The sequence below is a fragment of the Cynocephalus volans genome, chromosome 9 (genome assembly GCF_027409185.1).
Source record: "Cynocephalus volans isolate mCynVol1 chromosome 9, mCynVol1.pri, whole genome shotgun sequence".
Classification (NCBI taxonomy): domain Eukaryota; kingdom Metazoa; phylum Chordata; class Mammalia; order Dermoptera; family Cynocephalidae; genus Cynocephalus; species Cynocephalus volans.
The window spans coordinates 270813-297902 of record NC_084468.1 but is presented as its reverse complement, the minus strand read 5'-3'; the positions used below and the strand labels follow the sequence as shown (position 1 = coordinate 297902).

The window sequence follows — 27090 nt, the reverse complement described above, 5'->3', positions numbered from 1 at the left end:
ATGAAGCTGAAGATTGCAGGCTCTGCATAAAACCCTGCAGCACCTCCCCACTTACTCAGAATGCAAGTGAAAGCCCCTCACACCTCCCTGATGTCATCTCCTTCTGTCCTCCCCTAGCCTCTCTCTCACCCCTCGTCATTCCCTGAATGGGCAGGCACAGCCCCACTGCTGGACCCCGTGTCTGCTGCTCCCTCCCAGACATTAGCTCAAAGGCCAGGCCTGCCTGATGGCCCCCACCCACCTGCAGTCCCTTCGCTTTCCTGTTCATTCTTGTCCCAAGGTTCTCATGACCACCTAGCATCTACCCCTGTACTTTTTCTCTCCTCCCTCTGGGAAGTTCCATGAGGGCAGATCCGTTGCTCTGCTCAGTGCTTTATCTCCAGAGCTTTCAGCAGTTACTGGTTCATATCAAGAACTTGGTAAATATGTATTGAATGAATAAATTTATAAAAGAACTTCATTTAGATAATTACATCTCTGGGTGTTGCTAATGGTGACAGTCAAGGTTCTAAGAAAGCAAGAACACAATCTGCATCATCAAGTGGTGATGACAAAATATTCCTGTGACAAACTGCACACCACAAAAATACAATAGGAAAACACTAGGCTCAATGAAAACATACAGTCTAAATATAAGTCAGAAACTTACCTTTTTCATACGATGGTACGTTCTCTTGCAACAATTTGCTAAGCTGCACTGTATTTAACTGTAAAAATCTCAACTGTTCTCTCATTGGTTTTCCTTCTACAACTGGGAATAAAAGACTCCCTACACTGTCTTTTGGAATCGGCAAACCAAGTCCTATTGCTAGTGTTGCAGCCAAGTCAGTCTGTTGGACGTGCTTTGGATGTCGGAGGTCACCTAGAAAAAAGCAAATGTTTTAAGGAGAGTGGGGGATGGCAGTCATTTTTGAATCTGACCTCCTACAACTAATGGAAGTCAAATTACCCATCTCTTGAAACCATTCCATGTAGATTCATACAGAAATCACCCCACTGCTTTTTGTGTTGATAGGTTTACTGAATGACCATTCTACACTGAGGACACACTCTTCCCTAAAGTACCTTGCAACACACTGAGAAAGAGACTAACACAATACGGTGTGGGTTACAGGGCATGGGGTGGACATGAAGGCAGCAAGTAGTTCAGCAGATGCTGAGGGATGTTTGATAGCCAGCCCTGAGAGTGTGGGATCTCTGGTGGCCCTGCCCTTATGGATTCAGAACATCCCATGCTCTGCTCTCTGTGCATTCACACACTCTGATGGAGGAACCTTAACCTCTCAGTGCCTTCTGAGCGGTAGAAGGTGCTTCTACTAGGGAAAGCAGAAGGAAGCTGTGTTCAGCTTGGCCAGATGCTACAATCAACTTGGACAAGCCAGACACCTGCCTTTCAACCAAAGCTCTTCAACCCCAACAGTGGCTGGCCATCCTACTACCTTCTTGCAAGGAGTATGACTGTGGTGTCAGGACACTGTGCTCAAGCCACTGCTCTGCCACCATCCAGTACGACCTTGAATGAGAAACTCAACTTAGTGGGAGTTTTCTCAACTGTAAAGAGAACCAGCCCCACACCACAGAAGCTACAGTGCAGTTCTGCAGGGTGACAAGGGGACACCAGGAGGTATTCCATATGAATCTCTCAGATACTCAAGGGGGAGTCTGTGGAGATTGTACTTTGTGGTGAATTTCTGTTGTACAAAATTTTTCTTTTTAATTTGGTCAAATTTATTAATCGTTTCTTGACCAACCCTCTAATGATGGCTTTTGGGTTATGATTAGAAAAAACTTCCCACTCCAATGTTGTTTTCTTCCAGTACATCTTTCTTCAAGAATTTACTTAAGTGTTCTGAGCTGAAAAAACAAAACACCAAAACAAACCCACCTTAAACTGCTTTTGGCACTGCACTGTAATGCTGGCATCGTTATTCTGAGGCTGTTGTGTGTCTACTGAGGGATGAAGCAAGAGTCATTATGTGATATCCTATCCTATCTGGGGCTGTGACAACCAGGATTCTAAGCTTGAGAGGAAGAAAGTACAGATGTAAGATCTAAGAATGTTAAATTCACAGTTTTGAATGTGAATTGAAAATATCAATACAAAGTCAAGATCATTTTATCTTTTTTTTGCGAAGATCATTTTATCTTAAAAAAATTTCCTCGCTCTGTCCAGAAAATGACTAACCCAGTATCAGTGAGCACCTCTGGTCTTCAAATACCCCTTTCCACTAAAAGGAGCCAGGCCTCTTGGAGAAGTAGCTGATCAAAGGTCTCAAGAAGAAACTGCATGACAGCCTGAAACACCTTGTAGACCAGAGAACAGTAAAGCTAGCAAAGACAACTAAGATCTACCAAAAGGACTCAGGCACTAATATGAAGATGCTCCCACTGGCCAAAGATGGGACAATACGAATATTAACAAGCATACTATCTACAGTGAACTGAAACAAACTAAATATCCTTAAATCCATGAGTTCACAATGTTTTTAAAAGAAAGAACAAACTTAACTGGTCAGAGTTGAAGGATGCTAGAGAACTTATTCATTCATTGATTTGAAACTGGTAATTAAGTGGGAAGAATAATCTCTTGTTTATCCTGCCTGTCTAATATAAATGGCACCAGTGGGTAACCAAAAAGTAGATGGGGGAAGATTTTCTTTGTAGAATTATTCTGGCTGCTATGGTTTGAATGTGTCCACCCAAATTCGTGTGTTAAAAATTTGATTCATGGAGATCCAATCAAGATGGCAGAACAGACGGTCTGCAGCGTCACTCTCTCTCAGAAATCAAACAAATTTACAACTTTAAAAATGTAACATCAGCCAAGCCAGCGCTGCTGGAGCTCAGGGGAAGAGGAGGAGAGACCTCCAGAGTTCATGAAGGCGGGAGAAACTACGAAGAGAGAAAGAAAAAGCTGCTTTGAGCGTTTCAGGCCGCGGCTGCTTTAAGGCTTGAGCTGCTGAGCGCATAGAGCAGGAGCCGGCAGAAGCCGCAGCTGTGCCCTTCAGATGGAGTTGCTTGGAGGTGGCAGGGGAGAAGAGGGCCTTGGCGGCCCCAGGACAACAAGACCACTAACAGGGCTCACATGGACCCACGCAGGAGCAAGGAACCAGAAAAACTGAAAAAAGGGAGCCACTCAGAGGCCAGTGAGTCATAGCAAGGGACTGGCACAGGGTCCGTCCCATGGGAAGTGTTTGCAGCACGGGCAGTGGGGGAGATGTGCCCACCAGGGGAACACCAGGACACAGCAAGAACAGCTGATCTGCCCCCCAATCAGCACAGGACCAGTCAGAGGAGACTGGTCAGGAATGCAGAATTGTATGGGGTGCAGTTCGATGAAAAAACTCAGGCCCAGATCAGAGATTCTACAGAACACAGATCCCCCGGGTCTCTGGAGAAGCAGAAGTACCTATAAGGTCAACCATTAAACCCTGAGCTGCACAAAAAGCCTTCCCTAGGGAAACAACAGTAAAGTAGCAATTTAAACAACCACACACTCAAGTACTGGTTCCCACAGGCAGTTCCCATGTTAGAAGCAAAGGACAAAAAATTAGTTCCGGCCCAGGCACACCACCAGCACCTTGGGGCCTGCCTAGGAACCGGAGGCTTGGATGTGGGGACCAGACCCCACTCCCACTACCAGGCAAACTGCACCAGTGCCTCAGGGCCAGCCTGGGGACCTGAAGCATGGAGAAGGGGACTAGACCCCCCTCCCACAACCAGGCACACTGAGCCAGCACCTTAGGGCTCACCCAGGGACCCGGGGTATGGAGTTGGGGAACAGACCACCCTACCACAACCAGGCACAACATGCCAGCACCTCGGAGCCCACTCAGGGACCCAGGGCTTGGAGAAGGGGACCGGACCTCTCTCCCACAACCAGGCACAACATGCCAGCACCTCAGAGCCTACACAGAGACCTGGGACAAGGAGAAGGGGTATGGTATGGTCTTCTCTCCCACAAGCAGGCACACCATGCCAGCACCTTGGGGCCTGCCTGGGGACCCGAGGCAAGGAGAAGGGGAACAGACCTCTCTCCCACAACCAGGCACACTGAGCCAGCGCTTCAGGGCCCACCTGGGGAACCGAAGCGTGGAGAAGGGTACTGGAGCTCTCTCCCACAACCAGGCACATGCCAGCACCTTGGGGCACACCCAGGGACCCAGGATATGGAGTCAGGGACAGGACCTCTCTCCCACAACCAGGCACACCAAGCCAGCGCCTTGGGTCCCGCCCAGTGACCCGAGGCATGGGGCCAGGAACCAGACCCTCCTCACACAAGGCACACCACTCCAGCACCTTGGGGCCCACCTGGGTACCCGAGGCATAGAGAAGGGGACCAAGCACACCCCACAACCAGGCATACCGCCAGTGCCAAGGAGCATGCTAAAAACATCACCTCCACGTGGGTAGCCCACCACAGCCACCACAATAACCATGGCTGCTGCAAAAGCAGCTAGATGCCACAGCCACCATGCAGATGGTCCGCAAACCACTGGAGTGCATTCACACAACAAGAGTCACCAGCAGATACAAAGAAAAGAAGAGGATGTCTCTTTCCACAAAACCCATTTCAGAGTGACAGAAGAAGCATGTGCTCTATGATAATATTGGGGGACCTGATCACATCTCTCAGCATTGGACAGATCATCTAGGCAACAAATTAACAGAGTAACCATTATTCTTTCAGAAGAAGAGAAGAAATCTAGGGCAATTAGAGGCGGGAGGGGGAGGGAATGGGGGATGGGGAGAGATTGGACAAGGGGCGTAAAGAATATAATTACGATTTGTAACAATATATATGCTAGTGATATTGATTTAATCAACATATCTCAATGTTCAACCCCCAAAATATGTATAATCGATTTTGATTCAATAAATAAAATTAAAAATAAAATAAAATAAAATAAAATAAAAAAATGTGATCCCCAATGCAACAGTGTTGGGGGTGGGGCCTTTGGGGAGGTGTTTAGCTCATGAGGACTCTGCTCTCATAAATGGACTGATACTGTTATAAAAGGGCTTGACAGAAGGAGTTTGATTCTTTTTACACTTCTGCCTTCCACTATGTTAAGACGCAGCATTCCTTCTTTCTGGAGGACGCTCAAGGCACCACCTTCTGCATGGAAGTAGAAGGCCTTACCAGATGCCAGCATCTTGATCTTGGACTTCCCAGCCTCTGTAACTGTAAAAAACAAATTTCTATTTTCTAGAAATTACCCAGTCTCTGGCATTCTGTTATAACAGCAGAGACTAAGACACTGGCTAATTAATGAAAAGAGAATTATAGAATTAAAACATCACCATTTGCAACATCTACTGAATTAATAGAACCAGTTGATCAATGGTTACTAACATTACAGCAAAGCAGACAGCCAGATGTTATGTCCTTCCTGCTAGAAGTAGCCTTGCCCTGCCCAGCCCAAACCAAACCAAACTGAACCAACAGAATATGAATCTGCTCAAGCCCTTGGGTCATAGGAAATTTACAGGATGGAGAGGAGATCTTAGCAGACAGTGCCGAGAGCAAGAGGCAAAATTAAGACTATTGCGGACTCCATAGGACAAATTACTAGGTTTCTCCAACAAATAAATTGTGGTAAAATAAGAGGTGGGGAACTATACATTAACAAAGACTTAAAAGACACATCAACAAATCAGTGTATGGATCTTATCTGTATCCTAATTCAAACAAACTAAAGACAGAGAGAGACAGACAATGGAAATTTAATACTATTTGATGATATTAATGTCATTTTAAAAATGTGACAATGGTATCAAGATTATTGGGGAGGTGGGGGGAATGTTCATATCTTTTAGAGATCTGCATCCAAACAATAAGAAGGAAAATGAGTGTGGGCACAGATGAAATAACATTGGTCATAACTGGCAATAACTGGTGAAGCTGGGTGGTGAACACGGGGGTTATGATGCTATTGTGTCTACTTTTACATGCCTGAAATTTTCTATAATAAAGAGTCTTTTAAAGAGATTGAATGTTTTGATCTAGAATTTATGCTGATTTCAAGAGTGAGGTGGAAACAAAGCACTGCTTTTTCCAAAAGGTTAGACAGGTGTGCTGCTATTTATTGACTACCCTATTTTTTCTCCACTAATCTGAGATGCTGCCATTATCACCAAATCCCCATGTACGCTGGGGTCTATTTTCGGCTTCTGGATTTTGCTCCAGTGAATGGTCTGACTAGTTCTTGCCAGCAAAAACTGTTTTAGAAACTGTAATTCTGTGATGCAAACACAGGGTAGGCCACATGACAGAACGGATTTTATCCTATAGGCAATGGTACACCATTAAAAAAGTGTAAGCATTTCAGAAACCTTCCTTGTAGGCCAGCAGCAGTCCTTCCACCACCTGTCTCCACCTCAGCAATCTTTTAAAACATGCAGTCAACAAATATCAATGAAACATCCACTATGTGCCAGGCACTATTCTAGGCTTGGGCACAGAACAGCATGTTATATAACAAAACCGGCAAAATCCCTACCCTCATGGAGCTTACATTCTAGTAGCAAGAGGTGGACAATAAAAGACATCTGCTCTGCCCTTCACGGAAGCCCAGGAAGAGTCACGCTCTACTTCCCAGACCCATGCTTCTCACACGAGGTGAGGACTCTGGCAGTGGCACTAGCTGGCTGGGGGGTCTATGAAATCACATAGTACACGATCCAAGACTATTCTTTTTCAGAATAATAAACACCTTAACCCTTATTTTTATTAAAATAAGTGACAAAAATCTCCATGCATCTGTAAGACCAACCCTTCAAGGAACAACCAGGACTCGTGGTGAGCAGATCTAAGGGCCAGCCTGACGATGGGACAGGTGTCACAGGTGAAAACCATAAAACAGCCACAACCACTGTTCACACCCTCAGAAACTGTCTAGGGGCATATAGCAAAGGAAGAAATCTTTAGTCAAGAAAATCTACTAAACTTCGGTATGAAATGCAAGAGTCTATGGCACTTGAACCATGACCTGCTGCCTCCCCCCCGCCCCCCGTCCCAGGTCTGTGCTGGGTGTGGTCAAGAATGCAGGGCTCTCTCTCCAGCTGCCTCCTTCTCATCATCCCCTGGAAAACAAAAGCAATGGGCTGGCAATTAGTGGGGTTTAACAGCTGGCTGTAATAGCAAAAGAGGCAACAGCTACACAGAGCAATCAGAGAAAGGGACAGTCAACAGCCACCCTGCTAACACCACTATCATCTCAGGGAGTCTGCGCACATGCCCCCGGCTCGGTGCTCAGGAAAGCGACAGCAGAGACTTCCCTAGAATAGCCCAGTCACGTCACTAGGCAAATACGCAAGCAATAACAACAAGCTCTGGAGCGGGAGGGAGATCAGCACCCACAGTCACGACAATATGTGATTTAAACTGTGCAGTTTTCACCAAAAAATTATGAACAAGTAAAGAAACAGGAAAGTGTGACTGAAACACAGGAAAAAGCAGGCAACAGAACCTTCCTGTGAGAGGGCCCAGATGTCAGATTTCATAGACGAAGACTTCAAAGTAGCCATCATGAACATATTCAAAGAATATTTCTCATCAAATAGAGAATATCAATAAAGAGATAAAAATTATAAAAAAACAAACAAATGCAAACTCCAGAGTTGAAAAACACAATAATTAAGATGAAACATTCACTGCAGGGGCTCAACAGCAAGATCTGAGCTGAACCAGCAGAAGGAAGAATCAGCAAACTTAAAAACAGATCAATGAAAATTACACGATCTGAAGAACAGAAAGGAAAATGTCCCAAATTTATTGAAAAACATTAATCTACACATCCAAGAAACTTAATGAACTCCAAACTGGATACACACGAAATACACAGACACATTACAGTAAAAATGCTAAAAGACATAGAGATTAGAACCCCAGTTAGATTAACAGTTGACTTCTCATCAGAAACCATGGAGACCAGAAGGCAGGGGGACAGCATATTCAAAGCGCTGAAAGAAAAAGACCATCAATCAAGAATCTTGTATCCAGCAAAACTATTTTCCAAAAGACGTGAAAATAAAGACATCCCCAGATAAAAGCAAACAAACAAACAACAATTTGATTCTAACAAACCTGCCTTACAAGAAATACTAAAGGAAGTTCTTTAGGCTGAAAGCAAGTGACTCCAGGTAGTAAGTTGGATAATTAAAAAAAAAAAAAAGAGCATCATCAGTGCAGGTAATTGCATAATCATAAAAGACAGTATAAAAGCATATTTCTTCTCCTTTCTTCTCTGAACTGATTTAAAAAGCAATTACATAAAACCGCATATATATTAATTATATTGTCATCATATAACATATAGAAATTCAATACATTCGACAATAACAGCACAGAGGAGGTAGGTGGGGGCACTGATCTATTGGAGTGAGAAAATGACACCATATGGAAACATCTGCCAATACAAATACTTGTACACAAACGTTCACAGCAGCATTATTCATAATAACCAAAAAGTGAAAACAACCCAAATGTCACCAACTGATAAATGGCAAATAAACATGGTAAATCCATGCAATGGAATATCTTTCAGCAACAAAAAGCAATGAAGTCCTGACACATGCTACAACTTGGAAGAACCTGGAAAAACATCACTGTATTAATCTGTTTCTGTTCCTTAAAATATTAATATTATATATTTATATATATATATTAATATTAACATAATATAACTGCTTCTGCAGTGCCTTCAGGCCTATTTCTCCTTCTCTTGATAATCCCTTCATTTTGTGCTAATCTTCTTAGCATCACTGCATTTTTCATCTGAAAATGCTCTCTGCTTCTCTAACACATGGCCAGGCTGAAAATATTCCAAATCTTTATGCTCTGCTTTCCTTTTAAATTCTGGCTTTACATCATGCCTTTTCTGCTATAGCTCAGTATTGCCTGTTGCAGGTGGCTGTGCAGCACCCTGAATGTTTTGCTGCTTAGAAATTTCTTCCATCAAATACCCTGAGTCAGCATTTTTAAGTTCCACAATCCATAATACTTTGGTGCATGAACAGAATGTGGCCATATCCCTTGCCAGCTCATAGAAGGGGTGATCTTTGCCCCAGTTTCCAATAAGTCCCTTCTCGTTTATGTCTCAAAGCTTCTCAGAGTGGCCTTTACTGTCCATACTTCTATCAGAATTCTGCTCACCACCATTTGACCAGTCTAAAACATCCCAAACTTTCTCTGGTTTTCTTGTCTTCTGAACTCTCTCCAGCAGCGAGGCTTTTTCTAGCCTGTTCCTACAAATTCCTCCAGCCTCTCTTGAATACCTAGGTCCAAAACCTTTTCCACATTTTCAACTATAAGCAACATACAACTCTCAGTACCAATTCTCTGGATTAGTCCATTTCTGCTACTTATAACATAAATACCTGAAACTGGGTGATTTATAAAGAAAACAAAATTTATTGCTTACAGTTTCAGAGGCTGGGAAGTCCAAAGTGCAGGGAACACTCCTGATGAAGGCTTTCTTTGGTGGTGACTTCAGTGACAGCAGAGTATCACATTGCGAAAATGGAAGGACAGAGTGACAGAGTCTAACCTCGTCATTCACTCTCTTTTTTAAGCCCTCAGAACAATGCCCATGACCACCATTTTTAATCCATTCACTAGGCATGCTCCTCAAAATCTAATCACCAATTCAAGGTCCCACCTTTCAATTGGTTTAATAGGATTTCCCACCCTCTTAAGACTGTCACAATGGGGGTCAGATTTTGTGGGACACTCAATCCAAGGCAATCATCCTAAGTGAAAGAAATCAGACATACAAGACCATGTATCATATGGCTCCACTTATACAAAATGTCCAGAAGAAGCAAATATATAGACATAAAAAGCAGACTAATGATTGCCGAGGGCTAGGGGCAGTGGAAGGTGACTGCTAAAGAATATGAGATTTCTTTCTGAGCTAATGAAAATGTCCTAAAATTGACAGTGACAGTGAGAACTGGGAAGCCCTATGAATGTACTAAATAGGACAGTCCTGGCTTATAAAATGGGCATCATGAGGATAAGGAATACAGCTGTTCATAAAAAACAAAACAGAATGAACCATCAGAACAGAGGTTGGGGCTTCCAGTCAAGATGGTGGAAAAGACGGTTCTCAGCATCACTCTCTCCCACAAATCAACCAATTTACAACTATTAAAAAGCAACAACAGTCAAGCTCGGGCTGCTAGAGCTCAGGGGAAGAGGAGAAGAGACCTATGGAGTTCACGAAGGCAGGACAAGCCATGATGAGAAAAAGAAAGGACTGCTTCCACCATTTGGAGCCCCGGTCACTTTAACGCTGGAGCAGGTGAATGCAGAGCAAGAGCTGGCAAAATCCACAACTGTGCCCTTCCTATAAGCTGCCTGGAGGTGGCAGGGAAAAAGAGTGCTTTGGTGGCCCCCAAGCCAGCAAGACCACCAATGGGGTTTCTGTGGACCCACATAGGAAGAGCCACAGACAACTGAAAAAAGGAACCACTCAGAGGCCAGTGAGTCATTGCAAGGAACTGGCACACGGCCCATCCCATGAGAAGTGTTTGGAGTGTGGGCGGTGGGGGAGAGAGGCCCACCAGGAGAGCACTGGGGCAGATTTGTCACCTGATCGGCCCTCCAATCAGTACAGGACCACTCAGTGAAGACTGGTGAGGAATACAGAATTGCAGGGGGAGCAGTTTGCTGAAAGACTCAGGCCCAGATGAGAATTTCCACACAACCTATGTGTACCAGACCTCACAAGATCCAGAAGTACATATAAGGTCAAGAATGAAAACCTTAGCTGCACAAAAAGCCTTCCCTAGGGAATCAGGAGCAAAGTAGCAATTTAGCTCAACCATGTGGCTCAAGTGCTGGTCCCCACAGGAAGTTCCTCCATTTTAGAAGTACTCAAAGGACAACAAATTAGTTCCAGTGCAAAGTTTAAGTGGCAGGAACAGCAAATAATCCAACACAGAACTGAGAGAGAAACCAAAATACCCAAGATCAGAGACAAAGTTTGATATTAGCTAGTAAAGGTCTAACACCACCAAAGAACACCTATAAATCCTAAGAGGACTAGGGCCAGCCTGTGCCTCACTTGGGAGAGTGCAGTGTTGATAACAACAAGGCCACGGGTTTGGATCCCTATATGGGGATGGCCGGTTGGCTCACGTGGAGAGCGTGGTGCTGACAACACCAAGTCAAGGGTTAAGATCCCTTTACCGGTCATCTTAAAAAAAAAAACAAAAAACCTAAGAGGACTGGAAGCACCCTGGCCTCCCAAGCTAGGCAGTGGGGAGGACTGTAGGCCTCAGCCATGCCCCAACACAACCACACCCAGCCCAGCAACAACAACCAGGCTGCTGCCAGAAGCACCCCAGGCTCCCAGGCTAGGGAGGTGGGGAGATTACAGCCTCAGCCATACCCCCCTGACATCTACAACCAGCCCAGTGATGACCACTGAGCCCTGGGCTCCTGAGCCAGGGTGATGGGGGCTTATAGCCTCCACCACACCCCAATGTCCACGAACAGCCCACTGATGACCACTGAGCTCCACCAGAAGCACCCTAGGCTCCCAAGCTGGGGCAGTGGTGGGCCGAAGGCCTCAGCCATGCCCCCCACCCGACATCTGCAACCAGCCCAGCGATGACCACTGAACCACCACTGGAAACAACCTGGGCTCCTCAGGTGGGGAGGTGGAGGGCCAAGGGCTTCAGCCACACACCCGACATCTGCATCCAGCCCAGCAACAACTGAGCTGCTGCTGGAAGCCTGCTGTAATGAGGGGGGCACCACAGGCCTTGACCACTGCCCTTCCCACCATATTTCCCTCCCCTTTCACCCTCTTCCTCCCTCCCAACTGCTCTGCAAAAACATCTTAGAATGTTAAAAAAAAAAAAATAATAATAATAATAAATAAAGAAATTAACAAAAATAAAATGAAAGGGGCTGGATCACTAGTAGAAAGAAAATTTAAAAAAGAACTGAGGCTGGCTGCTTGAACAACACCTGCAGGCAGTCTGCACATATGCAGCTGCCTTCAACCTTCCTGGCTCTGGTTTTTTAAATACACATTTTAGAGATGAAAACATCAGCACTTTGGTTAAACAGCCCTAACGTTCCTGTACTTAAAAAAAAAAAGTCAACTTAATTATCTCTTTTCTTCCCTAGATTATAAGTACCTCAAGGACAAAGGCTGAGTCTGGCTCACTCTTTGATTCATCAGCCGAGCCTAACACACACTGCCTGGCTTAGTATAGGTGCTCAGGAAACCTCTGCTGGATGACGGATGGATGGAAGAAAGGGTGTTTCCCATGTGGGGCCCTCACACACCGATGTTGCTCTGGATAGTGTTTGGTGAAATGCAGGTGGAATAAGCTGGGTGCCATTGCTCGATATGTACACACACTGTAAGACAGGCTTCCAGCCTGGGCACCCGGGAAAGGGTTCGGTTATAAGAGCCCAATAACATATCTTCGGAGTCAGACATCCAAGAGGAGGAAGCTGTGTAAAAGGATAGAAGGAAAAAGGTGGAGATACTTCTTCAACCAATCCTTACTGAAATGGAAGAGTCACTCACTCAGCAAATATTCTTTTGGCACCTCTCATGCATGTAGTGATGAGAAAACAGATGTGGCCCTGCTCTCACCTGGCCTAAGGTGTTATGAGGAGGCAGATATCACATGAAGCCCATAAATAAGTCTGTAATGATAAGTGCCAACAGAATGCATGGAGTGCTAAGGAAGAGACTGACAGGGGAATGTAATTCAGTCTCATAGGTGAGCAAGTGAAATTAGCTGATGCCTGCAGGAGGGCAGAGGTCAGGACCCAGTGGGGGACAAAGAGTGTGGCTCAAGACAATGCCTCACACAGGATTTCTCACCTTATCCTAAGTCCAGCTACTGAAAGCCTTTCTGTAAGGGGAGAACAGTGATGGCACAGAACGTGGGGAGCCAGGGAGCTGGGCAGACAGGGGTGTAGGTCGGAGAAGTGAGACAGCTGCAGGATGACTTGATGGGTGTAGAGCCACTCACGGCGGTTACAGCCATGGAAGCAGATGAGACCACCTCAGGAGGGAATGCAGAATGAAACAAAAAGGGAGCCCACAAAAACTGACCAGAAGAGCCAGCTAAGCCAGCAAAGAGGGTTAACAGAGCAAAAAGAGAGAGGACAGAGGAAAGCCAGAAGAATGGGGGGTCCCAGAAGCTACGGGGCCAGCAGTACTAAATGGTTCTGAAGGGTTGGTGACAACAGAGCCAGAAAGTATCCGCTGGGCTCGACAGTGTTGCAGAAACAAGTGCTGAGCCCACTGTGAGCATGTCAGTAAAGTGCGGAAGGTGAGGAAGCTTGACAGGACCACACACAGATGGCCACAAGGGAAGGAGTGTCAGGGCACAGGCCTTGGAGATGGCGGTGTGTGGGCTGCATGTGAAGACTGCAGAGGAGCCCAGACAATCCTGCTCCACTGGATCCTGTGAGCCTTGTTGACACCGCTATTCAATACGTGGGTTTGAATAATAAACACTTTTTTAAAAGTTTAAGTATTTATGTTTCCTGCAGTTCATATATGTGATTCAGATAACCCTAAGTTACTGGCAATATTTTCTTAACAGTTCCAGATAGCCAGGCAGTAACATTCATGTAACAAAATTCCTACAAAGAATATTTGTATTCTAAGAATCTGGGAAAGGGCTGTAAACTCCAAATCCTGACTGCCCCTCGCCCCACTAATTCTCGTTCTCACATTGCTCAGGATATTGAAACCAGACTACAGAAAACAAATAAAATACAGTTTCAAAAGGTTATTATACATTTCTAAATTCTCACCAGGTTTCCTTTCAAATGCAGAACTGATTAAAATCAGAGGTGTGTTCACTTCCCCTATGGAAGAGGCCCCGTGACTTCCTGTTTCAGACATGCCATGATCACCACAAAGAACCAGCAAATTGGGCAAAACAGTATCTCTCTCCTACAAGGCAAAGGAAAAGTATTTCAACTACATTCAGACAGAAGAGAACACACAACCTTGTTAAGAAAACAACTTAAGAATTTACCTTTACTTTACAAATAGCAGCTCTTAGTGGACCTGAGCTCACATAGGCTGTCTCACTTGTTCTAGCAAACATGGGCAATGTGAAATTCCACCCCCATAGCACACTCTAAGCGCCTCACCTTGGAGAGCAGTGAGGTATGGATCTTCATCAGGACACTGTCCATCTCGCTGAGCTTGCGCCCAATCAGGGGGCTGTTGGGCCCGAAAATGTGGCCGATGTGGTCCAGTCCTAGGTAGTGGAGGATTAACATGTCCCAGTCTCCTCTTTTCAGTACTTTATCCAAATGCCGTGTGACATTGTTATCCACCTTTAATGGGGAAAAGAACATATAAATGGCTCACTTATTTTCCTTTGATCTTCACTCCCCAAGAAAAAAGTGACAGTCACTAAATCTAGGTGTTTATTTTAGGCAATAGACTCATGGAAGTTAAAAGACATTAAATTAAAACACAGAACTATGTCATTAAAAATAAATCAGCATTAGATTAAGCCTTTACTAATACCCTATGGATAGAACGTGTTACACAGACAGACGGCTGATTAGCTCAGTTGATTAGAGCGTAGTCATATAACACCAAGGTCATGGGTTCAGATCCCTGTACTGGCCAGCCACAGGAAAAAAAGAATGTTATACAGATAATTTAAATGAGTAAGGACTGTTCTGACAAGAAATTTTTTTCTGTGGGATCACTGCTGGGCTTAACTAAAGCTGAGCAAAGGAGCCAGTTAAATAGTCCCAAGTTGTCATGAGGTAACTAAGGGCGAAGGGCAATTAACTAAAAACAGACAGTACCCAGAGTTAAAGCAACCAGCAGGACAGGGAAGCTGAGGCCATCTACGTGTATCCTACAAGGAGGCTGTTCTGGGAAGGAAAGAGACAGCACTCAGTGATCACATTTATTTCTGACATAAACACAGCATGGAGAGATTAACAGTTGAGCAGCCCAAGATAGAGCCATTAGTCTGGTCAGCCCTGACCCCTCAGCTAGCCCATCTCCCTCCCACTAAAAAATCTACTACAAAGAGAAATGTTTCTGAATGATGCCATTTATAATATGGGGAAACTCAGTCATTACTGAAAAGTAACTGCTGTGTCTGCACAGGCTGATGTACCCTTACAAACTGCAGAAAACGGCATCACTGCAGACAGGACCAGCAGGACTGCAGATGCTTGCCAGGCCCAGCAAACTGAGAGGGGAGGATGTCCATCCCAATATCAAACGTACACAAGCTGGTGAGCTCCTGCCTCTGCCCCAGCGCCAACTTTCTAACATGTGAGTCTAATCCTGCTCTTTCCCTTGCTGGAAACTGCAACTGCGAGGATAGGGCTGGTGCCTTCAGGACCAGGCTCTGCCCAGCTCACTGCCTGCCCTCACTGCAGGATGATGCCCCACTTCCAGGAGAACCAAAAGCTCCAAATATCCCACACAGGCTGTGGAATCCTACAGTTCTGCTACGTACAGATGCTGCCACCCTGTTTTGTCCGCTTGGGAAGTCCCCACTCACTCGTCACAACTTGGCTCAAATAGCTCCTCTGTTGTGACGCCCTTCCTGATCCTTTGTACCCCACAGTGGGTGCTCATCTGTTCTGTGATTTGGGCTCCATACAACTGTGCTCACATCTGGATCAGGGTTTATATCTCTGGGTTGTAATTGATTACGTGTGTGAACAAATTTTGCAATCTCTCTGTACCACTTCCCATAAATTAATAAAAGCCATATACAAAATAATATTGCCTCTTACTAAGTAATGGCGGTGCCAGATTCTACCTAGTATGACATATTTCTCTTATTTAAAAACTGACCTCTGTGTAATCTGACACAAAAAATGAGGTTGTTCCATCATATTCCACAAAATGCTTTGGGAATAATTTAACCCATGTTTCATCTCCATAAAAGATTATTCTTTTCCCAGCTGCTTTTGCTTGTCTTATCACGTTGTCTTCCAGTAGTGCAGGAGAATTGAGGTTCCTGACAACATCGATAAAGCCAGGGAGGCTCCCTGTCATTAAAGCCTGTGGGAGGAAACATTCAAGAATTAAACCACAGAATCCAAAAGTGCAGCACAAGAGAGGTGCTGAAGATCATTTTACGGATGAATCAGGTGAGCATAAAACTAGGGGCATCCCCAATACTGGAGGCTGAGTCAATCCTAGGATAGCAATTAGAGTAAAGGAGGGAAAGCTACACACAGATTCTGGGAAAAAACAGCAAACTCAATAATGAAGACTTAACCATATGTAAGAATTCTCATGGCTCACAGCAACCCTCTCAGCTGATGAGAAGATGGAGGAAGAGGCCAGGGAGGGCCAGGTGGCAGCAGGAGCCAGAGAAGCAGCCGTGGATTCATAACAGAGTTGAAGGAAATGGTGAAGCACCATATACATTGAGAACACGAACCTGTGTGTTCAAACCCACTTAAGCCTCAAATCAGCTGTGCACGACAAGCAACTCCAAACTCTTAACAATCTAGCAATTCTAATGTCCACCAGAAGTGAAAAACAGGAGGAAACGACAGAGTAAGAAAACAGGAGGGAAGCAGTCTCTAAATGTTGCACCATGTTTTCTGGGAGGTGAGGTGGGTAGGACATGTCCTCATACCCTTCTCATACAGAACTGAGTCAATAATCTCCCTAATTTTAGTATAAAACCTAAGAGGCCATAGTACTGGGTAATGGATCTCCATGATCTGAGTTATACAACCACCCATAGCACTGGCACCCCGGATCTGTGCAATGAAAATAAGCAGAAATCTGGGTAATGCCAACAGATGTAATAATTTTGCCAAGACATCTTTAACAGCAAATAAATGCAAATATGAGTTAACCAGACTTCCAGAATGTCAGAGTGAGGAGTTAAGCAAATCCTCTCCCCAAAAGCAACCATAAAACTGGACAAAACTGTAAAAAACAACCAGTTCAGAACTTTGGACATTCACCAAAGTATACAACAAAGTGAGAACTTCTTATTCAAGAAAAACTGCTGAACCTCAGTAAGGACATTGAGTACCTGTGGTATTTCTGCATAGGGCTGTTCCCATCTCCTGCCCCTGCCAGCTCCATGATGCAGCAGCCATGGAGGGCCTGACCTCCATGATGTGGAACTCACAGAAAAGTCCACGCCCAGGGAGCTTGTGAAGACACGACAGGGAAGGACAGCATCACAGCCGAGCCCTTGACGCTGGTTGGGGCACGCAAGAGTCCAGCCCGAAATTCAAAAAGGAGATCTGGGCAATGAGACAGCTATGGCAGACTTTTGTAAGCTCCCACATATTCCTGGGAATCTGGAAGGCACTCAGGAGAGACCAGAGAGGGCCCCAGTTACCCACTCATCTGGCTGAGCAGGAGGCCCTACTTAAACAAAAAGCAAGTCGGGGCAGGCAGGGAAGCTGTCTGAACAGAGAATATGTGTCCCAACCTACACAGACCCCCTGGCAGAGGGTTGATGTCTTACTGCATAAACGTCTGACCAATCACTAGCTGACCACTAAGCTATGCTGAGCTGGGCCAACCCTCAGAACAGGCTTAAAAGTAAGAATAAGAATTAAAACAACAATAACAACAACAACAAAAAAAACCCTAAGCAGAAACATCAGTTGCTGCACACTCTGGGCTACAGAAATTAGTTCAGACAAGTCACCATACAAACAAACAGCAACAACCACCGCCACTCCTGGGGTCAGGGATCAGAATCCAGAGTTGAGGTGGGGGTTGCCTGGATACAGAGATTTTTAAGTCTTATCAAACTATGTACACAAACGTGTGCATTGGATTGTATGAAAATTATTATCTCAATAAAGTAATTTTTAAAAATGTCTCTCACCCCAAAATTCTATTCCTTAAATGTAACCACTTACTTTTGATGAGTTTTCCTTTAGACTCTTTCTGTATGTAAATATACAAATATATAAAGGTACACATTTTTATGTTTTATATACAAAGTAAAATTTGTGTATTTTACATACAAAGGTACATTTTATATTAGTACACAAACATACAAAGGTACACATTTTTTACTGAAATGGTAACAGACTATACAAATTACTCTGCAACTTGCTTTTGTTTTTCAATTAATAACAAACAAATTATGGTCCTCTTTCCCCAGGAAACATACAGCTACTTTATCTTTTTAAAAATAGCTACAAAGCATTCCAGTGTGTGAATATACAACAATACCTTTAACCAAGGCCATTTCAATGGACATTAATTTAAAAAGCTTCCTACGTAAGTGCCATGTGAGCTGAGACCTGAAGGTTGAAAAGTGCTGGAGGTGAGGTGGGCTTTCCAGGGGGAAACACAGCAAACAGTAAAGGTCCCAGGCAGAAAAGAGAGCAGCCTGCTAGAGGAACTGAGCTATGTGTGATCTGTGCAGAAGAAGGACATAGGAAGAGGGAAAGCAGCTTAGATGTGGAGGGAGAAGTAAACAGGTACAAGACCGCACAGAGCTCCGAGGTCTGGGGTGAGGAGCTAAGTGTTCAAACTAGACAGAGGAAAGGCCACTGAAGGGTTTAAAAAGGGTGGCATGGTCTGATTTGTGTCCAGACGGGATCTGGGCAGGAAGAGATGCTGGGAGACTTTTACAGTCCAGGCTGGAGACCCGGCAGACTGGACTAAGTGGTGGCGGTGGAATGTTGGTTCAGTTTATGTTCACATCCAAGTACTTAAGAGCACCTGTTCACCTCATTTCTTGTGAAGAGCAGATATCATCAATCTTTAAATTTTTACAATACGATAGACAAAAACTGGCCTACAGATTGTTTTTAGTTTGCCTTGCTCTGATTACTAAAGTTAAGAATCTTTGCATATGTGGACTGGCATTTCACTTTCTTCCTTTGTGGATTTCTGTATATCCTTTGCCAGCTTCCACTGGACTGTTGTCCTTGATCTGATCTTCTTTACACATCATGGACTTCACATCTTGTTTTTCATGTCCACTGTAAACAATTTTTCAGTTTATCATCTGTTGGCTGACTTGTTTATAATGTCTCCACCATATAGAAGTTTTCTGTTTTTATGTATTTGAGTCTGCCTATCCTTTCTTTTGTGGCTTTTATAATGTATTTTCTTCCTTGTCACACTAGCTTGGGTTCCCCCTGATATTTTTACAGAGGGCTGGGACTACTTGGTATCCCCTCATCCCAGGAAGCATGCATGCAGCAACGGGGCTGCAGCTGGCAGTCCCAGCAAATCAAAGGAGAGGCCAAGTCTGTCATCTCCTTAGAGATTTTCTCATGATTGCTGTAGCCTTGGAAACAGTAGTTTCTTGACTTCTTAGAATTAAGGTGGGCTCTGCAGACACTATTTAAGGAGGGTTTACGTGATCATTCTATTTTGCCATAGTTGCATGAAAGTGTGGCCAACAGAGGCTCTGGAATCAGACAAATGTAGGGTTTTGCTTGGTTTCTGATGCCAATTCTGTGATCTTACCCTTCAAGTCTCCATTTCCCCATGTGGAAAATGGAGAAGACAGTAGTGCCTACTTCACAGGACCTAGCTCATGCAGCTGTCATGAGAGTGCATGAGATTATGCCTGTGCTCTGTGCTCACCACAGTGCCTGGCACTGAGTCGATGGTCAGTAACTCCTTTTTATTATGACTATAAATTCCCTGAGGAAAGCATTAGGAAACTACTCAGTGATCAATAAATGTCAGCTATCATTGTGGCTATAAATTTCCTTCAGAAAGAAAAGGCATTCAAAAATCTGTTCCACAATTTTAAAACAAAGCTGACGTAAGATCTTCGCAAGTGAAAGCACACTGGGCATATCAGTCTTGAGATGTCAGGATCCGTGTTTAGTGTTGATTGTATCAACGCAAGGAAGATTAACTATGACTGAAGGCAGGGCAGGGGACACTTTCCTTAACCAGCACTACCTGATTCTACCAAATTCCAGACTGTAAACCTAACTCCAGTTATGCACTTCCTGATCTATCTCCTCCATGGTGGGGAATGAGGAGCAAGAATCTGAAAAGGACTAATAACAAAATACTGGCTTTGGGGTGAGGGTCCTTAGCAAAGGTGAAAAGAAACAAATGGGCTGGAGACGAGAAGCCCTAAGAACTGCCCTGCCAATGTGCTGTTCTGAATAGAACCTGGAGCCTACACACTCACTTACACACTTTCTCAAATCTGCCCGGAGTCCTAATAACATTTTCCTTAACAGAACAAAGGAGAGAAGGGTTCCTTCCATAGTTCTGTGATAGAGTAGACAAAGAAAATGCTGTTCCTGATGATCAGGAACTTGATACCCTTCTTCTAACTTTTACAGGACTAGTTTCAGCAGAATGGCAACTCTTTAGAGGCCGTCCCGGAGCAGTGTGACTAAAGGTGTCCTCCACCACTGCCCATCACTCTCTATCACCTTCCCCTCTTGATTCCTTCCAAAGCTTTCATCCCTCACTGAAACTATCTTGATTAATGATTTGTACACTTACATATTTTCTGTCCCCCCAATTGGAAAGTAAGCTCCATGAGGACATTGCTGTCTTGTTCTTCCTGAACCCTGTGTGGTACATAGAACACTGTGTGGTACATAGCAGATGATCAATAAGTATTGCTGAATGAAGGACACACCACATCCAAAAATGGCAGAGAGTAGGAAACTCAAAGAAAAATTAGTGAATGATATGGCACTGACCTTCCTCCAATCCCAGACTGTTCTATTCATCCAGTGAACATTTACTAAGCACCTACAAATGCTGCCCCCAAGCCTTAAATCAATACGTAGCAGCTCCTTCTTGCCAAATAATAAGGTGTCACATGGTCAGCCATAAATGTGAGGCATCATCAGACTTTATACCTTACTAAAATGCAATGTATCCTGGAATAAACTTTTAAACTCCTCTGCTCCTTTCTGCCCTGACACCTTTACTCATCCTTCCAGTCTCAGCATGAACATAATTTTCTCAGACAGGCTTTCTGACCCTCTCATCTAAACTGTACCTCCCCACCCAGCATTAAGCATCACATCCTGTTCTTTTCCATCATGTGCTAATCACACTTGATAACCGCACATTTATTGGTATGCTCATTTGTTTAATAGCTTTGAATCTCACTGGAGACTGAAAGCTCCATGAGGCAGTGATACTGTTTCTCCACAACTGTATACGCATTACAGTATCAGCACACAGTAGTTGCTTGATAAGTAGTTTTTGACCCAATCAATAAAGCTTTACCTTTTTCTTTACCCGTGGTTTTTAAGTAAAGCACTATGCACCTCAAAGCCAATCTCACTAGGTTTAACACCTGAAGGTTTATATAACAGAAACATTGATAATGCTGAGGCTAGATCATATTAGTTTGATCATTATGTATACTACAATTTTGGACAAGTCATTTAATTTATCTGAGTTTGTTTCCTTATCTATGAAGTTGAGTCTGGGCTAGATAATCCTAAAGGTTCCTTCCAGGATTTTAATGGACCCACTGAAAAAAAAGGAAAGCAGGTTACTAAGGAGGATGATATCTTAGGTTAGACTGGCCTAGATGATCTGGATCTAAACCCTTTATACTTCCTATGAAGCAAGAACTGTGCCTACTTGACAAGGGGCACAAATGACGGGTCTTAGCTGCATCTTATCTATGAGGTTCCTTTAGCATTCTATTGTCCCAGGCAAAGTGACAGCACCAAACGAATTTCCACTTAGTTAAAATTGGGATTTCAAGTAGAAGACTACAGAGAACCCTTCCACACCTTTGAAAGAGCCAAACCACGATTCATAAAACATTAAGTCAAACTTACCTTGATTCGAGGCATCGTAACTGTAGGGGGCTTTGCTTCAGCCACAAAACTGTGAGATGCTCCTTTTTCCACGAGATAAGTTGTGTAGGGCATAAATTTCACACCCTTTGACCCAAACACAAAATCATCTCTCAAAGCGTCTATCAGCACGATAACAACTTTACTGAAGAGAGGCGGTGGGAGTTTGGTCCGGTTGGAACTGGCCCCTAAAATTGAAAGAAAAAAAGAAAATTTGATTTTAAACTCTATTTAGCATTCTAGCATCTCCACGGTCTAGTTCTACCGACTTCTCCAGCACATATCTACATATCCCAAACCAAAAGAAGGTAGTGTTCTTGGTAGGCAATGCTGGGGGCAGGAGGTGTTAAAAGTGTGTAAGCTCAGGAAGCTCCAGTAGTTAAGTAACGAATTGCCCTTACTATGGTGAGGAGTACTAGGGAAGGGGAGTTCCTACGTGGAGGTTCTGGAATGGGACATTTAAAGATCCTGACCTAAAACACAGAGCTGCACGTAGGATGGACGGGCTCTTACGAACCGTGTTTCCATGGCCAGTGGCTGGTGTTGTGTGAACCTGGTCTAGTACTTGAGAGCCTTTACCTAGTGTGTATTTCTGGGCAGGTGTGTGACAGGAACAGGTTGTCACAAAGTTTAAAACCATGAAAACGCTGGAACGGTAAAAAAAAAAAAAAAAAAAAAAACTAAACTAAAAACCACATTTTCTGGGGGCAGGGGCCACAACGGACGAGACCGGAGAGCGCTGGAAGGAAGGGCCTCTGGAGAAGTGGAGCTCCGGGAGCGGGGCGCCCGCGGAGGGAGCCGTACCGGCCCAGGGCTCCGGCGCCGCGCCTTCTGCTCGGCGCTCCGTCCTCGAAGAGGAGCGAACAGGCGCCGGGAAGAATCCCCGAAGGAAGAGCGCGACCCCGAGCACCTCGATCGTCACGCAACCGGCAGCAAAGGTCCCGGAGCCCAGCCGCATCGTGCGCACCCACCGGGTGGGACGCGGGGTCCCGACCCCACCTCAGGGTTCGCTCAGGGCAGCCAATCCCGGCTCCAGGAAGCAGCCTCTGAGCGAGGGCCACCGACTACAGCGACAGACGCCGACTCCCACCGTGGCGTCACGTCCGCCCGCGCGCCGGAAATACGCAGTAGGTGGGCGGGCACTTCCGGGTGCTAGGGCCGCGCTGCGGTGTTTCGCTGCTACTGGGGTCTGGTGTGTGTGGAACAGCCTCCAGGTGTCCTTCCTCGTGCCAGGAGCGCCCACACCCGTCACCTTATCCATTCCTCACGTCAGCCTTGTGTTGTCGCCCCACTGTCCTCAGAGACCTGGTATTTCTTGGGCAGGTGTGTGCGGCAGACGCTGTCTCTGGGCTTGGAGTTGGGCTTGTCCTTACATCGAAGGTCACCCTGACTTCCTGGGACTGAATTCCCGGAGGTTGTTGGTGACCCACCCCAACCCCCTTTACTGGCTGGAACGTCTGTCCCTAGCTCCTGGGCGTGTTGGGGTGTAACAGCTCACAGCTGCCCCTTTTTGGGAGATCGCTCTTGGCTGGTGGGACTGCTAAGCACTGGAGGTCATGCACCCCTACCCCACAACACTCTTCAAGTGTCTTTTTTAGGTTTTAATGTCAGGGCAATACTGGCCTCCTAAAATGAGTTTAGAAGTATTCTCTCTCTTTTTCTTCTTTATGGCTTTTTTGGAAGTATTGAACAAGAATGGGTATTGGGGGACTGTAGGCAACACAAAAGTATTTTATAGTTTTAAATAGCCAGAAGAAAGAATATTGAACGTTCCCGTCACACACATAAAAATGGTACATAAGGTGACGAATACACTAATCATCCTGACTTGATCATTCCATTTTTTGTTTAGGTATCCAAATACCAGACTGTGCCCTAAAATGTGTACAATTATTACTTGTGAATAAAAAGAAATAAAACATAATGATAATTATTATTATTTCTTTGGGTGTTGGTAGAATTGACCTACGAAGTTACCTGGTCCTGAGCTCTTTTTGATGGGAAGATTTGTAGCACTAATTCAGTCACTTTATTTGTTGCTGGTACACTCAGACTTTTTTTTTTTCTTCTTGGTTCAGTTCTGGTAGGTTGTATGTCAGTAAAAAAGTACTTATTCTTGCTCTGTTATCAACTTTGTTGTCACATACTTTAAATTGTCCGCTATGATTTTGTGAACATTTTGAAGTCTCTTGTTATGTCTCTTTTCAGTTTCTGACGTTATTTTCTTCTCTTTTTAACTTATTATACTAAGGGGTTTGTTGATTTTGTCTTTTCTGTTTGTTTGTTTGTATTGGGGAAGTGGAAACATTTTTTCTCATTATTCATGTCTATCCTAATCTTATTATTTTCTGTCTTTTGTTGACTTTGTGCTCCATTTGTTCTTATTCTGCTAACTTGAAGTTTAAAGTAACATTGTTTATTTGAGTTTTTTAAATGTATAATGTGGTTGTTCATAAACTTCCCTCATAATACTGTTTTGACGGCATCTTAAAGGTTTTAATATTTTACGTTTTTATTTTCCTTCAGCTGAGATATGTTCTACAGATTATATACTGTTTACCAGGTACCAAGTAATGTCCAAATCATTTTAGTTATCTAGCGTACTTCTCCCAAAAACCCTTTGAGGCAGGCTCTTTTGTTACTCCTTTATTTAACATAAAAATCAGAAGCCCAGAGAGGTCAGAGCTAATGTTGTACACAAGTGGACCCAGAATTTACTGTGTTGCCCTTTTGGTGGCAAGACACACACGTGGCACTCCATCACTGCAAATGGAGCCTCAGTTACACAGCACGTGGTGCAGACGCTCCTGATAATGCAGCTGTCACATTTAAAGAAATGAGAAATAGGAACAAAAGGAAATTTTTTTTCACAGAGATGGCTTTTCACTGACTAGAATGAAATGAGTAATATTGTTCACAGCTGTTTACATTAATTCAGACTCAAGCTGTTGCCAATTAGGTGCCTGGTTTGTCCATTTGTATGAAAACAATGTTTCTACTACGCCCACTGGCAGGCTTTGTATTGCCTTCAAATTTTAGAATAAAATTATTTTCTTAACTGAAGAGGAAGTTTGGTAGTAAAGGTCATACAAATTTACAAATTCTTAGAATAAGAAAAAAGTATGTACTGCAATACTTCTTTGACTTCTTTTTAACAAGCTATAAAGAGGCCAGGGTGGCATTTAATGTGATAAATACAAATGTAAGTCACAATATACATTATGTCAAGTGTATATATTTCCTACGTGCATTTATGCTGGGTTCCACTAAGGAAAACTCCTGTTCACATAGAACACATATATGTATAAAACCTACACACTTGGTGGGGGCTGTTCTGTGCATCTGAGGCTGTTGAGAAGCACCCCTGGCCTCTGACCACTGGATGCACTAACTCCTTCCAGCCTCCAGTTATGACAACCAAAAACGTCTCCAGACATAGCCAAATGTTTCTGGGCAGACAATATCAACAATTATATTTAACTATTGGTAGGTGATAAAATATTTTATATAGTTTAATGCTACAACTAACATATCTGTTTGGAAATTTACATCCATATTACATAACTTGATAGTTTTCCCTTCATTTCAAATTCTCTGATATATAGTACACTTGGAAGTTTTGTTGAAAGCCTTGACATATTAAAGAAATCTATAAAGATTCACTTTATTCTCCGCAATCAGTGAGACCTCCCTCCTGATATGGAATTCCCAATTTGTTGCATTGTTTCTCCCATGACTTCTTTGATTTTTCGATAAATTGACCTGGGGATCAAAGGTGGCAGCACAGGTTTCTCTTCTGTGTGAATCTTCTCATATACAAGGACATGTATCTTCTGTCATAAAGTTCATCAGACAAATTAGCTACAGTGGGCCAATTGTGTTGTAATGCAAACAGATCGCTCATACAATGGCTCAACAAAGTTAAGTCTTTATTTCTCACTCATGTAAAGTACAAATAGACGGTCTGAGATAGAAGCGAGAAGATCGGCCCTCTGAAATCTATCTCTTCTGTCTTAACTTATGGAGGCCTATTCTCACCAATGGCTCTCAAGACCATCCTGAGGGTCATCTGCAGTTCGGTCCCAGAGGGCACGAGAAACTAGGAAAAACTTCATAGACATGTGTTTGTGCCAGGCCTTAAAGTAATGTTCACCACTTGTATTCATATTCCCCTGAACAGAGCCCAGTTACCTGGTTCCACACAAAGGCTGAGTGGGCAGGCTACCTGTGTGTATGAGAGAAAAGAGGGTGGTTTTTGGACAACTGTTTTAGTCCGTTTTGTGCTGCTATAACAGAATTACCTGAGACTGGGTAATTTATAAAAAACAGAGGTGTATTTGGCTTATGTTTCTGGGACAGCTACATCTGGCGCAGGCCTCAGGCTGCTTCTACTCATGGTGGAAAGTGGCAGGGAGCAGCAGGTACAAGCAGATCACACGGCAAGAGAGGAAGCAAGAGAGAGAGAGAGAGAAGGTGCCATGGTCTTTTTAAGCAACCAGCTGTCACGGGAACTAACAGAGCGAGAACTCACTCATTAATCCCCCCTCCCATCAGGGAGAGCATTAATCCATTCATGAGGGATCCGCCCCCATGACTCAATCAGTTTCCAACACTGCCACACTGGGCATCAAATTTCCACATGAGTTTTGGAGGGGACAACACATCCAAACTCCATCAACAACACATAGCCAGTCTCTGCCATAAAGTCTTTCTACCCTGTGTAAATTCTCTGCTGCCTTCTGAGGATGACTTGTGATGAAAGATGTTTCCACATTTATTACAGTCATCCTCCCATATTTGTGGGTTCCACATGTGTGGATTTAACCAACCATGAGTCAAAAACATCTGAAAAAAATGAAAAGTGAAAAATAATAATATAACAACAAAGTAATACAAATAAAGAAGAACACAGTTTAAAACTATTTACATGCTATCTATGTTGTATTCAGTATTATAAGCAATTTACACAAGATGCAAATTATAAACCAGTAAATGCATAGATTATACACAAATACTACACCATTTTATATTAGTGGCTTGAGAATCCACAAATTTTGGTAACCACAGGTGGTCTTGGCACATATACCCTGTGGTTAACAAAGGACAGCTGTCCATTCCTAAGATTTCACTTTTAGGAGAGTTCTCTAATGCATCCTGAGGTGTGACATCCAATGAAAGGTTTGTCCGCATTTATTACATTTATGGGGCTTTCCTCCTGTGTGAATTCTCTGAGGCATAGTAAGCCCCCACTTCTGAAAAAAATTCACATTCGTTACATGCATAGGGCTTCTCCCTTGTACGTG

The 27090-nt window shown here is 43.9% G+C and overlaps 1 protein-coding gene across 2 annotated transcripts in view; it reads right to left on the bottom strand.

The window, feature by feature from the left end:
• Positions 1-22811, bottom strand: part of PIGG (phosphatidylinositol glycan anchor biosynthesis class G (EMM blood group)) — a 50074-nt gene extending 27263 nt beyond the window's left edge. Inside the window, exons 1-6 of one of the 2 annotated variants that reach the window (XM_063107993.1) lie at positions 22592-22811; positions 21770-21975; positions 15834-16043; positions 14147-14335; positions 13802-13943; positions 650-862 (exon numbers count right to left, since the gene is read on the bottom strand). In XM_063107993.1, coding sequence (XP_062964063.1) covers positions 650-862; positions 13802-13943; positions 14147-14335; positions 15834-16043; positions 21770-21975; positions 22592-22745 — 1114 coding nt within the window. In that variant the 5' untranslated portion in view covers positions 22746-22811. Of the gene's footprint in view, positions 1-649; positions 863-13801; positions 13944-14146; positions 14336-15833; positions 16044-21769; positions 21976-22366; positions 22447-22591 lie in introns of those variants that run through there. The other variant, XM_063107994.1, reaches the window with a different exon arrangement.
• Positions 22812-27090: the final 4279 nt, after the last annotated feature.